This window comes from Chenopodium quinoa, unplaced genomic scaffold, assembly GCF_001683475.1.
Source record: "Chenopodium quinoa cultivar QQ74 unplaced genomic scaffold, ASM168347v1, whole genome shotgun sequence".
Classification (NCBI taxonomy): Eukaryota; Viridiplantae; Streptophyta; class Magnoliopsida; order Caryophyllales; family Amaranthaceae; genus Chenopodium; species Chenopodium quinoa.
This window is the reverse complement of record NW_018744633.1, coordinates 3,767,208-3,782,037: the sequence shown is the minus strand read 5'-3', so window position 1 is coordinate 3,782,037 and position 14,830 is coordinate 3,767,208. Positions and strand designations below refer to the sequence as shown.

The following is a 14,830-nucleotide window of genomic DNA, read 5'->3' as shown; positions in this document are numbered from 1 at the left end:
CCTATCCCACCCTCTAATCCTCAAACTCTCATTCCTACATACCAAATGCCCCGAAGTGTTTTACTTGTAAATATCAAACCAAAGAATCCCGAGGATTAAGGTACCATTAGGGTCCTTATTTCTAGGTTAATCTTCGAGATTAACATCTATATATCTCTTCTCAAATTTGATACATTTATTTCCATATTACTTTATACATAAAAAAAAAGATGAAATATATAAATAAATATATAAATAAAGAAAGTAATTTGTTCTTTACGTCGTAACATGTTTTATGTTTATAAACTCGTATTTTCTGCAATAAAAAGTAATTGTTTGTTAGTACCAAGTGTACCATAGGTCTATAATGAAATTTTTATTGACTTGATGTTGGCTCAGAAGTGCTCACATTAAATTGGTCTAATCCTAAATTTTAACCACGCAATGTACTATGGCTAAATCGGGACAATTACTTGGCTAATTTAGGTATTAATTCATTTTTGTAGCTAGCCAACAATTTTATTATTATTTTTTTTAAAAATGTGGTACTTAAAATTAATTCATTTTTGGTAGATTGGAAAATGATTTTGGCACACCAAAGATTAATTTAGCACATATCTATAGGAGAGAAACATAAAAAATAGTGCTTTCATAATAGGCGTGTCAAAATCATTTCCCATTTAGTTCAATAAAAATAAGCCGAGAAAACCCGAGCTTAGCGTTTTTGGAATAGCACAAGAACAAACCCAAAAGTCCCCCACAAAGCCTAAAAAAGAACTTGCATTCATTCAGCCAAAGCTACCTAAAAAAGATCGATCCACATACTCCACAGCGTTTCTCTACAACAACAATAACCAAGAAGAAGCTGTGAGAAAAAAGGGGTTTTTGAAGATTTTTGAGGAGAGAGAGAGATAAACTATGGTGCAGAGAAGACCGAGTAAGACTGCAGAAGATGCAGATGACCTCACTCATGTTCCTTTACAAGCCATTCTTTTGGCTGATAGCTTTGCCACCAAATTCCGCCCTATTACCCTCGAACGCCCCAAGGTAATTTCCCCCTTTTCGAAATTTATGCTGTGTTTGATGTTTTTATGAATTAATTGCATTTTTCATTGATTTTAGCAAATACCCATTAGAATTGAATGAAGAATTATTAATGTTTGTGGGGTTTTTATTGATCAATTTTTTTTTTTGTTGTTGTTGTTGTTGTTGTTGTTGTTGTTGTTGTTGTTGTTGTTGTTGTTGTTGTTGTTGTTGTATTTCACTGTTTTAATCCTAAATTTGTGATTTAGGAGCTGCTTTTGTTCATTATGTGTGAATTTGTTTTGCTGTTGAAGTCACTGAGTTGAAATTAAACTTTAACTCTTTAAGCCTTTGACCCTATGTCTAAATTTTCCTGTGTGTATTAGACGGGATTTGATCATAGGTCGGTATCACCACTCGAAACTTTACCTGTTAACCACATTTTACCCATGTCTGTGAATTGCTTACTTGAATTGATGTTGTGTCTGGAATATGGTTGTGGGTGTAAGTCACCTATAATCAGTAAAATCATGTGATTTTTGTGTTGTAGGGACTATGGATTTGTTGGAATCGCTGTAAATTTAAGTTAAAGCTGAAACCTTAATGTACATATACACATTATCTTATGTTTTCCAAGTGACAAATATGAGCCATCTGCAGTATTGTATGCGTGTGTTCAATGTGGTAAATGAAAGAGTATATCTATGATTTTGTGGTGAACTATCTGCTTTTGTTAAAGGTACTACTGCCCCTGGTTGGCATTCCGATGATAGATTATTCCTTGGCATGGCTCGAGTCAGCTGGGGTGGAAGAAGTTTTTGTGTTTTGTTGTGCTCATTCAAAGCAAGTGATCAATCACTTGGCAAAGTCTCAATGGTTGAAGCATCCGAACATGGCAGTGACAACTATTGAGTCACACAATTCGGTCAGTGCTGGAGATGCCATGCGAGTGATATATGAACGCAATGTGGTACGTGTATATCTTTATTCTTTATGCTGCTTCTCTATGTTGTTTCTTCTCCATAGACTCACAACTGTTTTCAAGTGTATGAATGATTTGTACAATCTGTTACAATCCTCTGGGAAAGTTGTCTGTGTTGTCTGCTATTTCTCTTTTTCTAGTCATTGCTGCTGATGTTTGATTCTTGGCTATATTTGTTTCGTGATCATACTTTTTTTTTTTTGGGTGCGATAAGATTCACCATTTCTTAGGATTTTAGGAGTTAAAACTACGTCAATAAAATAAGTCTTTGTTTTTATTCCAGAACTTTTTTCCGCAGCTACTATTTTTATTCCCCTCCTCCCCCTCCCCCCCTCCCCCCCGCCCCCAGGTCTTCCCCTTTTTTCCTGCCAATTATCTCCATCTCATTTCATTAAGACGATGTGTTTTCTACTTGTAATATATGGTTCCTTCTGCCTTCTACTTTCTCCAGCTCAACTTTTTTGGTTCTCTAACAGTTGCTGCTAAGCCAAAGTGCTTGCTCAATTACACTTTGTTCCTTCATCTGAATGAGTAGGAAGTTGGTAGTTTGTCATTTCTCCTTTGTGTGTACGCCTTATCCCTTGACCTCTGAACTTTTGGCTTTGCATAATTTGACTAAGTTGCAGGTTTGATTACAGGTGGGAATCTGTTCTTAACTAGTTACACTGATTTGTTTGTATAATGTGTGTGTAATGTTATATGGTTTTTCTTTCTATCTATTGCATAAATTGTAACAAATCCATGTTACATGCTTCTTCTTAGATACATGGAGATTTTGTTCTTGTTACCGGGGACACAATTAGCAACATGTCACTCGCAGAGGCACTTCAAGAACACAAAGACAGGAGAAAGAAAGATAACAATGCTGTAATGACTATGGTCATAAAAAAGTCGAAGCCTTCAGCAATCACCCACCAATCAAGACTTGGTACAGACGAGCTGTTCATGGCAATTAATCCAGATACAAATCAGCTGTTGTTTTACGAGGATAGAGCAAACCCTATAACTCTTGAAAAATCATTGTTGACTGCTAACTCCTCAGTTTCGTTGCATAATGACATGCAGGTTTGCTCATTAAACTTAAGAGTGATTTTTTTAATTAACCTATATGATATACTTGACCCTGCTTGTGGATCAGTTAGTGCTTAACTGGGGCATCATGTCTTAATATAGTATCTTCTTACACTTGTAGTTCTTGGTTCACACCCTCTTGATATTTTTTTGTATAACCCTTTGATAATCGCCCACAAAAGGAAATCTTGTCTCTGCATTTTGATTTCCATTTCTGTGAACCATGTTGGATGGTTAATTACTCCACTAAAAAAATTATAAGGTTTACTGCCTGGCAAATAATATGGGCTGATGAGGCATTGTGAATGGGTTGCTTTGGTATTCCTGTGTGCATTAACAAGGGTGTGATATATCTAAACAACGATCATCAAATAGGAATCTGTACACATGAAGAATTTATGATCATCTATAAGATTTTTGACATGATGGTAGTGTATGTCTCACCTTACCTGGATCATTCTATCAAGGTCTAACCATGATTTTTTGAACATTTCTAATATAGAATTAGGAAATGGCTCATTTATTACGGTGTATCCTTAATTGTATTTTTTACTTTTAGAAGTATATATTCAGCATGAAGAATTTATCTACTGTCGAACCACCTTAGCTACACAGTATCTGTTCACAACTTAGGTAACCTGTTTCTCTTTGTAGCTGTTGCTTCTTCTAAAGTTTGTTTATGTTGGTGTAGAGATCCATTTCTAAGAAACCTTGTTCTAAGTAACAAAATTATTCATTTCTAAGAAACCTTGTTCTAAGTAATGACACATTTTTGCAGGACTGCTACATTGACATATGTGCTCCAGAAGTCCTCAGTCTTTTCACAGATAACTTTGATTATCAGCATCTTCGTCGTGATTTTCTGAAGGGACTACTTGTAGATGAGGTATATGAATCTGTCTATGCATCTCTCTTTCAGCTGTTTGAATTGTAGCAGTATTAGAGCTTGTTTCTTGTTTTTTTTTTCTTGCTGTTTTCTCTTCCTTGTTTAACTGGTTCTTTCTCTTTGTTGTACGACTCTTGTACTTTATAGTATACGTTGAACTAGGATAAGATGTTATGGTCTTGCTTTGTGATGTGACTTGTTAGCCATGTAGGTTAGATAGGTTATAATGATTGACTCTGTCTGTGAATTCTTGGGTTGGGTTAATCAGTTAATCAATGGTTTAAGAGCATTTTGATTTTTAGTTTTTTGAATATTGAATTAAGTTAGACAAACTGATGTGAATTGTATAATAAGAATTTTTTTTGTTATTATGAGTATATTCAAGGAAAAAGTTTCTCTAACAATAAATGAATAAACCCACACATAAGGCACATTACTTTAGTTTGTACGTAGTACAAGACAATAGAAAAAGTGATTGTTTATTTCAGTCATGATGCCAATAAAGCAAAGATGAACATTCAGATCATTGTTTGTGTAAAGTATCCTTTGAGGTATCAAAGTGTAGCCACCATCACCTATTAGGCAAGCCTGACAAGGATAAACTTTTGGATAATAATGTGCAGACCATCTTTAAATTGGTTTTTCGCTGAAAAGATTAATTTAAACTCAAGTATATATAAATACTAATGCATATAAGCTGACCACTTCACATCTTTCATCCTGTGAATTGGGTTGTTATCTCTGGAGAAGATGTTTGTAATGTATAAAGAGGCTTTAGGCTTGGGTTTGTGAGTTTGTCCTCTGAATTGAGTGGTTAAATATACTCTTTGTGGGGTTTGGCTGGAATGGAATGACCTTATGTCTAATGGTGTTGGTGCCCCACCTGATTTATTGTGAAAATAATTAACTTTGTTAGTGTCTTTATGGGTCAAGGCGGCTTGGGCTTTCCCAAATTATTCAGTCAATTAGATACTAAGGAATTGAGCTAATATGTAAATATGCGTATTCTAGCTGTACAACTCTATGTGCTGTAATTTTTTTTTTTTTTCACTTTTAAATAGAAATTCAGGTATGCCCCTGCTCAACAGTTTTGTGATTTGAAGAGCATGTAAGGGTATTATCATTGTGTGGTGACTCTTAAGGTTTTTACTTAAGTCCAAAATTTCACTTAAAGTGGTTATTTGATTATGAAATTACAGTTCCAGGTAATCATTTGAGTGCACCATTGCACACAAGGCAATTGGTTCATAGTCAGGAATTAATTGTAATTGGAAACCCTACATAGCATTGTCTTTGGCATTTGTTTCATAGACACAGTTGGCATTATACAGTCAACAAGCCAAAAGTTGAGAAATTTGAAACTGTCACCTGTTGAACAACATTTGTCATTCATGCTTGAAGTTTTCCACGCCCTTTGAACTTAATTATGTTTTCAATTTATCGGTCAAAGAACAGGAATTGTAGCTCTTCTGAAAAAAAAAAGATTGGTTTTGTGGCATCTTTATTTCCTGCTTGCATTTAAATTTTTTTGTGGTTTAACTTGTAGGCTGATTTATTGTGACAAAATATCGCAATAGTCTAATATAAAATTGTCCTATCTAATTCTGCACAATTTTGTTATCATTTCTTATTTTCAGATTACCGATTACAAAATTTATACTCATGAAATTCATTCAAATTATGCGGCTAGAGTTGAGAATTTTAGAAGCTATGACACCATTAGCAAAGATATAATGCAAAGATGGACTTATCCCCTGGTACCAGACATCCAATCTTTTGGAAGTTCTGTGATGAAACTTGGAAGACAAGGAATGTACAGTGCATCAGGTAAGGATAAATATCAACTGATCACCTCTAGAAAGTATACTGTACTAAGTTGTCCAGTGATCTTTATTTAAAAGAGTGGTTTTATTTGATCATATCTAAGGTCTAATGAAAATTTTGTTGCTTGCTAGTTCAGGGTTATGTATGCATGAAAAACACAACCTGCTGTAGGCAGGAGTTTTGTGGAGTTTTGTTTTACCTTTGAGTTTCATCTAGATTGCTATGAGTGTGGTGGATGGGTCACTGATTTACCTTCTCTCTTATCTTGTTCATATTCGGGGTTTTATCTTGATATTTGTTTTTTTGTTTGGTTTTATTATTTTTTTTATCTTTATTTTTGTTAATGCATGCTTGATCACATATTCCTTCTTTTGGTTTGTCAAACAATATTTTTTAGATGATATGCCTTCCACTAGAAAAAGATTAGAATAAGTTTAGCTTCCAGTTACTGTGTGATGGTGTCATACTATGTTACTTGGACTCGAGTACCCATGTCCGACACGGATATGTGTCCAAGTGTCCTACCCGGCTATTTTTTAATTTTTTTAATGAGTTTGAACTAAAATGAAGTGTCCAAGCGTCCCACCCATGTTCGAGTGTTGAGGGTCCGACCGACTCGGGTACATGAGGTGAGATGAAGAGTCTGAGCAACATAGGTGTCATATATATTCTCTTATATTTGATCAAGTATAACCTTTTGATTGATTCACTGATTGAAATCCTGTCAAGCATACATTGGGGATTCGGTTGAAAATTTTAACTTCACTTTGCTTTTAATGACTTTTTTTCCTCCTTCCTGCAAGTAGCTCCTGTGCAGTACATCTTAGGTTTATGTCTCATTATGGCTTGACAGGTGCTTTTGTGATTCATTTACTTAATATAGACCTTTATCTCTCTCCTCTTCCTTGTCTGTATATGCTTTACTCATCATTTGTTCTTTGATTGGGCCACCAGAATAAGATGCTGTTAAATTTTTTATTTGCTTCATTATTTTTATTTCACATCCTGGAATTATTTGTATGCTTTTCCAGATATAGGTTTATCGAGTAATGCCCAAATTGGTCCCTTTACCCTTATTGGTAAGGGAACCACTATTGGCAGCAACAGTAAAGTTTCAAATTCAATCATTGGGGAAGGGTGCAAGATTGGCTCAAATGTGTCAATAGAAGGCTCGTATATCTGGAATAATGTCACGGTTGAAGATGGCTGTAAACTAAAACATGCAGTTGTCTGTGATGGGGTGGTGATGAAGGCTAGAACTGTTCTGGAACCTGGTGTCATCTTATCATTTAAGGTACGAAACATGTTATATCTAAGCTTTTTGACTTATAGGTAGGAACGAGATAATTATTTAGTGTCATGAGTATTATTTAAGAGACTGAGTGGACCCATGTGTTGGGACTATAATGGAAAGGGGAAGATCTTTAAGGAACCGAGGGAGTATATTTATAAGATTCAGATATCAGATCAGAATCATTACAAATAAGTGGTGTTTATATTAGGACATGAGATTATATTTAGATTGCTTTTTAAGTAGAGTTTAGGTTATGAACATTTTGGTTACAAAGAGTGATATTAAATTCTTGATATATTGTATTCAAACAAGTCTAGCTGTGTTGTGTGTGTGTGTGTGTGTGTGTGTGTGTGTGTGTGTGTGAGAGAGAGAGAGAGAGAGAGAGAGAGAGAGAGAGAGAGAGAGAGAGAGAGAGAGAGAGAGAGGGGGGGGGGGAGGTATGGTTGTTGTATACTTGTATGCAACTTCACCATATAAGATATCCGCGCCTATTGACTTATTGAAGTTTTATAGTCTATAGTTACACTAGTAACTGTGAGAAGGGGATTGTTCTTATAACACAAGGTACTAGAATCTGATGAGAAACTTGTATTCTTAATTAATAAGTCTGATGGCGGGAGAAGTGGTAGTGATGTTCCCTGATTATGAGCATTACTTTTGTTCTCTTTGCCTGAAATAAGATGTTTTGGTTTGAAATTTCTAAACTCTGGTCGAAATCTTTCTGATTTGATTGTCTAATTTGACTAATTTTGACCTTAATGTACATCAATGTTAAGAGAAAACATTATCGTGTGGGATCTCTTGAGATCCGTCTCAACGCGTATTTTTTAAATATTTAATTTTCATAATCTTACAAATACAAAATTATAGATATTTGGCAATAAATAATGGAAATAAGTAGTGCTGGTCTGGTCTGGTCTGAAATTCTGATTTGGTCTGATTTTAACAAGTAATAAGAATTAGGTGAACAAAGCCTACGTTGTGCATAGAGACTGATTCTTGTGCTATTTTTTTTTTAAATAATATTTTATTGGGCAAAGGTTGCGTGGGGGACTGTAGTATGTTGGCCTAGATATTCATCATGTTTCGTCAACCAACAAATTTGTAAAACACTCTGCATAGAAGGCTATGATAGTTGGAATTTGTTCTTTGACATTGATAATTCCAATACTTTTGTTTTTTGTGCTCGACATTTTCCCTTGTTAACATGATATGGAGTAGTGATAAACTGATACACCTTTGGTCTCATGTTTTATGTGCATCCTTTGTAGAAAATTTGTGAATGATGTCAGGAGATTAGGTAACTTTTTCAAGTCTGATTTTTTGAAGTATGATATAAAGGGTGGCTTGGAGCTTCCTAGACAGGGTCATGGATTGGTAGATTTTTAAAAACAGTAAGATTTTTATTCACGGTTCTTGTACGAGGTTGGGGGGGGGGGTGGGGAGGGGGCTATTACTTGGTTGTTGATATAGTTGCTTTCCCGACATTTAGGAATGTATTTGTTTTATAGAGGCTAATGTCATGTAGTATGCTGCCACTCTAGATAGGTTATCCTCTAGGTCCTCTTGTTGAGACTTGAGAGTCTGCATAAACTGAAGGCTGGAAGGGAGCTTAATTTTTTTTGGATTTTTTGTTAATGGAGTGTAGGCGGGGTCGTACTTGCTTCATCTTGTTTGATCAAAATCCCGATGTGCTTGTCCCTACAAAATCCCCATGGCTTTAGAGCTTTTAATGAGACATGATTTTTGGCTTGGAGAGTGGATTATTAATAGAGTTGGAGATGCCTGTAACTTGTGAAACCTTGCCAAATAGTGTGGACCTACCAATGGGGTTATGGTTCTATGGATACCTTGTGTGTTTCTTGATTATATGTCTCAGTGGCGGAAAATGGAATAAGCAATTCATGTCGAAATTTTTGAAGCCTAATTTTCTCACTTTTTATATTCTTATAGGGTAATTAATGAGTTAATGACGCAAAAGGTGCCCAACCTTAAATCCTGATTTTCAAAGGGATCCTTTTATTTGGGAAACTGGTTCTCACAGATTTGTTGGGGGCTGCTTTGTTCCCTTGATTCATCCAGATCATAGAGTATGAATGGATAATTCTTGTTTTTGATTTGTGCTTGCTGAGTTCCCATGGTACTCATTTTTTCTCGTGTAGCTATCTTGTGGGTTATTTTTCTTAAGCAAAATACTCTTTGACTTGCTTTGGTCTTTTAGCGTTTCTTTGGTATTGTGCTACAGTTTTTTACTTTTGTGTTTTAATTGTCATCTGGTGTATAATGTGATATTGTGTTGCTTGATTGATGCACCTTTTTTTTTTTTTCTTTTCTTTTTTTTTTTTTCTCTTGGGTAATGTGATTCACCCCACTTATAAAGGCTTTGAATCTTTGATTGATTGATTGATTTGAGTAATGTGATTGAGGGCTACTCCTCTTTGCTGTTAAGGTCTTTGTATGTGTTTTACTTTTAATTTCCTTAAAAATAATTGATGAACAGCTTTATCTTTCGTATTTAGTGTGAAGCACAACATCTTAGACTACTTTTTATGTGTGTGTTTTTTCAATTCATAGCCATCATCATTTATAGATATATATTTTTTTATTTATATTACATTATCATTTTAGGTTGTTATTGGGGAAGATATTGTAGTTCCTGCTTACTCAAAGGTTTCATTGTATGAACAACCAACTTTTCAAGATAGTGATGAAGAGTTAGAATATACAGACAGCAGCAGTGGAATGGCAGAAATTTCGTGTATGTACCATTGTCTCAATTCTTTTCCATGTTATTTGTACCCTCAATTCACCTCACATACCCGTTCAGGTCATGATCTTCATTTGGAATATATGATTAATTTTCCATAAATAGTCATGTCTGGCATTAATACCCGACTCCAATTAACATAGACTCTTTCAGCCTTGGACACTTACACTATGCACGCACAAGTGCGAGGGCAGAAAGGGGAGGGACAGCATCTGGCAATCAAGAGTGCAGATGATGCTATGATGGGGGACTGTAGCCCACTACCCCCTTCCTCCTCTCTGGGAAACATACAGGTTTTTGAGATCCACATTTATCTACTGGATGGTCATGTCATCAGTGAGCTACATGGGCTGAGTCCCATTTGTATAATTCTCTCATTTCTCAAGTCCACCTTTTATTCTCTTGCATCCCTAAGTATGATCTTCACAAGTCACCCCATTAGAGCATCCATCTGCCCTCATAACTTTACTGAACGAGCTAACCTCTGCCTTCGTACATCATCCTTGCCTTCAACAGAGGTGACAGTCTTCAACCAGGTTGCAAATCTGGTGAAGCATTTCCATTTGTGCTACTATTAACTGAAACTGCTTCCCCAATTGATGTTTCTTGAATTTCAAGTAAACCCTTCAAGACCTTTGTCATATATTCAGAGTTGCACAAACTTCTAGCTGGTTTCCTCGTGATATTCATGTTCATGTGCATGTGCATGTGGTATTCTAACTTCTTTTTTCCCCCCTTATGCAGCAATTAATGCTTTAACAGGATTGTCAGATGGGGAGTTGGTATCCAAAGCAGCTGAAGCTTCTGAGGTAGTTTATTAATTATTCAATTTCGTAGATATGATAACATCCCTCATATTATATATGGTTACACAGTACACCTGTATATATGGTTACATAGTACACCTGTATTCCTGGGTACGTGATGTCTGATACTGTACTGAGATTGTGGCTCAGATATTTGGAGAGGATGTATGTCTCCAGAATTCCATTTTTTATTTATAAATCCTGGTTGCTGCTGGCCTGAGAATTTGTTTTTTCGAGCATAACTTTGTCCATCCTGGTTAACTTATGGTTTCTATGTGTGCTGTGAGCCTGTGAATGTTGGTTTATGCGTGTCTATGTTAGAGTGGGTTTTGCTTTAGATTTTATGTGCTGCGAGTGTAGGTTTATGCGTGTCAATGTTAGAGTCGGTTTTAATTTAGATTTTAACCAAATATAGAAGCCACATTGACATCCCTTCCTTTATGTTCAAGGTTGGTGCCAATGGTGCTGGCTACATCTGGTCAGTTTGCGAAGGACGTGAAGAAGAATGGCGACATTCAGTTGCACCCATATCTGAAGACAGGTTTGCTGAGATCTTGCAAGCTGCAGCAGAAGGCGTGGATCTGCCTCATATAGACAACCCTCAGCACTCTGAAGAGTTGGTGGCACCAAGTGTTGATCCTGAAAATCTTACCGAGGATAACATAGATGAGTTTGAAAAAGAGGTACTTTGTATATAATATAATTTAAAGACAATGGTCATTTTATTCTAAACCCATTAAAGTTAATCTTTTCACCATTTTTTTGAAGGTTGAGGCAACTTTCCAAAGAGCTGTGCAAGAAAATATCAAGGATGATAATGTTATATTGGAAGTAAACTCGCTGCGGTAAAGTCTCCCTCCATATTTTTTATCAAAACTAAGAACTTTGTCCTTATCTCCTGAGAAATGTCTAGTAAGAAACTTAGTAACTAAATGTATATACTCCTGCTTAGGTCTAAACTATTTGGTTGTCCGCTTTCAACACCTTATTGACTTTGGATAAGGTGCTTGGACTAATTTTGACGTAGATATGTTTTCAATTTGCAGCTTGTCATACAATATGGCTGCTACAGACTGTGCTGGAGCGCTATTCTATTCAGTGATGAAGTTGGCTGTGGAAACACCACATAGTTCCAACAGTGAGTTTTGCACCCTGTCATGTTTGATTGATGATTATATTGTTATAACATTTTTATCCAGTTGACTTGCTTTGTTTTCTGATACATTTGGGCTATTGAACTTCCGTTTGCTAATAAAAAATAACAACTTAAGAAATATCAGGCTATTCTGCTACTCTTCTGGCATTCTACTTTATTCTGCCCATCCCTTGTGTCTGTGTGAAAGATATTTAGTTATTAAGGTTTAACTTCTTTGGTCATTTTGCTTTACTAAAAGGAGATAAAGCTATATTTGATCTTTCTGTAGATTTCTTCCAAATCAATTTTTTAAGCAAGGTTGAACATGTTTTAGGTGTTTGACCATGTCACTGTGAGGTTGGATTGTTAATTTAGTCACACAAGTATCAAGCATGAGTTTCCATTGTCAATATGAAAGTTGTATTCTAATTAACAATATGACTGTTAAGCCGAAACAAGTTAGTGTATTAAAAAAAAAATGCTTAGGGAGAAGGAAGGGTATACCTAAATCGCATCCCCCACAATTTGACACTAGCAACGGGTAAGTTCTACCCGTGAAAATCCTCTGGTTTCCTTTTCAATTGTTCCACTGATTTGCCTACTGAACTGTCCTCCAATCTTCAGCATGAATGATGTGCAAGCAGGACCAATAATCCAGATCAATTTTACTGCCCACCATAACATATGATTACTAAATTTTCCTGATAACTAAGTCTGGTCATCTACAGCTAATGGATGTTTATTTTTCAGACGAACTCTACAAAAATGTGGCCAAAGTAATCACAACTTGGAAGAAGCTTTTGAAATACTATCTAGCATCCATAGATGAGGAGGTGAGTATCATTATATCTGGCACTTGTCAAATTATCACCTATTTACATTTTGTAAACTTTTTTTTCCCAAAAATACATCTTCTATTTTGCATTTGGGAGGTACAGTCATCAATTTTTGTTTAGTCGTCATTTGATGCAATTTCATTTCGGTATGCTTGCATAATTGTAATGCTATGAAAATGATTACATCTGTATGTAACTGGATTTGTTGGAACATAACTGCATAGTACTGCCCCCATCCCACTAAAAAGGCCCTTCTAGAGACTTGTGACATGTACACCAATGTGATTGATTTGCCTGGAACTAGGTGGTCATTGTTTGTGGGACGGGTTGCATTCAAGCTTCTTGTTATCGTGATTAATTAGTGATTCTAGTTGTTAGCTGTTGTTGGAATCTATTATTATATTTGACTTTTGCATTACAGAACAAACCGATTTACATTGTACGTGAGATTGTGAGAACTTCTGAAGTGGTATGGGTATACTAGTTTGGTGGAATTTTAATTCATCGTGTGTTGTGACTTTTTTGCAGATTGAAGTGATACTAAAGTTTGAAGAAATTTGTTCAGAGTCCGCAAAGGAACTGTCTCCTTTATTTTCTCAGGTATATCAAATTCTGAGCTGGCAGTTCTGCTAAATAATACATGTTTGTTTGCTTGGTAATGATCACCTCCTTAACTATCATGCCAGATTTTACTGATCCACATCTTTACTTGTGTTTAATTGCAGATTTTGCATTTTCTATATTCGCTTGAAATCATCCAAGAAGAAGCAATACTAGCTTGGGAATCCGAAAAACAAGGAGCAGATGAAGTAGATAGAGTTTTCTTGAAGCAAGCTGAATCATTTATTGAAGTAATAGTTTGTTATCCTGTTTACTTACAATAAGTCATACATTTTATTTAATTTTTTATGTCCAAGGTCCATTTCTGCATTTTTCTCTGAAGTTGATTCTTCCATATTGGTGCAGTGGCTAAAAAATGCATCAGAAGAGGAGTCCGAAGAAGAGGAATGAGCTGTACTAAATTTGTTGATAGTACAGCTAACATGGATAGACCATCGCATGGGTAATGCCCATGTGTTTCCTAATCGTCATGGAGTTTCAACTTATAACTCCTGAAGTGGACAAGTACAAATATTATGCTATGAGATTTCCAACTGTAAAATTCTGGTCAAGAGCCATAGAATGAAGCTGCGGCACCAGACCGGATGCAAGGGATTTCATGCAAATCATGGGCTAACTTAGACTTTTGAGTCAGTCTGATATTCTCGTTACTTCATATTGAACTTGAGTTTCTCATACGGGTAAATTGCTCTTTGTTGGATCTGACCTGAAGCCATGTTTTCCTGATTTTACCTTGTGGGGAAGCATGTTAAATTTTGAAGTGGATAACATAAGCCAGTTGTAATGTTATTTTGCAAGAATATTTTGGAAATATAATATACAAGTATATGTTTTCCAATGGTTACCTTGCTTAGTTGCTTCTTATTGCAAATTCACTGTACACCTGGTGCCCTTAAAAGAAAGTCTGTTTCGCGGCCTTAAAACCAGCTTGTCCATTGTCATGGACAAGTTGTGTATGGCGGTGAGCTGGAGATACTAGCTTCATGGTATTAATGGTGTAATCTCAATTTTTTTAGCCAGCATAAGATTTAAGGGCTCATACTGAATTGGCTCAGAATATGGAATTCATAAGATTGACCAGGGGAAATGTGTTTGTAGTGATCGCTAATTGACATTGAAAGAACTGGTTAAGTATTGGCGCATAGCTCCTATATGTTTTAAAAGCATAAAATATGGTAAATTGTACCACTACAACATAATAGGTGATAGGTATTTTAGGAGAAAATAATCAACAACAAAGGATGACAGAATGTAGCACTACATTTAATGATACATTATAAATGCATAGTAAAACACAAATTATGCACCACGATAAAAAAAAAAAAAAAAAAAAAAAAAAAAAAAAAAAAAAAATTCAAATGAAAAAAAATAATAATAAAAAAAAAATCATAATGCTCTCCTATATGCATGTTTAACATATACTTCGCAAGTGTTATGCCCCTGTATGCACTCGAAAGAACTTGGTTGAATGGGAAAAGTTATTTTTTTGTTTTTTTTTTTTCCGAGGAATGGCACATTTTCCCAATGTATGCACAAGTTTTCCTCTTTATGCCTCCCTTCTATGTTCCTTCTTTTCTAATATTCATCTTAAACCAAATTGAAACAG

General features: G+C 35.5%; 1 protein-coding gene across 1 annotated transcript; it reads left to right on the top strand.

The window, feature by feature from the left end:
• The first annotated feature begins 688 nt into the window (after window positions 1-688).
• Window positions 689-14,577, top strand: LOC110701088 (translation initiation factor eIF-2B subunit epsilon-like). Its single transcript, XM_021878680.1, has 15 exons — window positions 689-1,026; window positions 1,742-1,972; window positions 2,747-3,049; window positions 3,834-3,941; window positions 5,579-5,768; window positions 6,797-7,059; window positions 9,688-9,817; window positions 10,571-10,635; window positions 11,082-11,315; window positions 11,401-11,477; window positions 11,679-11,770; window positions 12,518-12,600; window positions 13,132-13,203; window positions 13,329-13,454; window positions 13,570-14,577. Exons 1-15 carry the CDS (start codon window positions 898-900, stop codon window positions 13,612-13,614), a joined length of 2,148 nt encoding a protein of 715 aa, XP_021734372.1. The 5' UTR covers window positions 689-897; the 3' UTR covers window positions 13,615-14,577.
• Window positions 14,578-14,830: the final 253 nt, after the last annotated feature.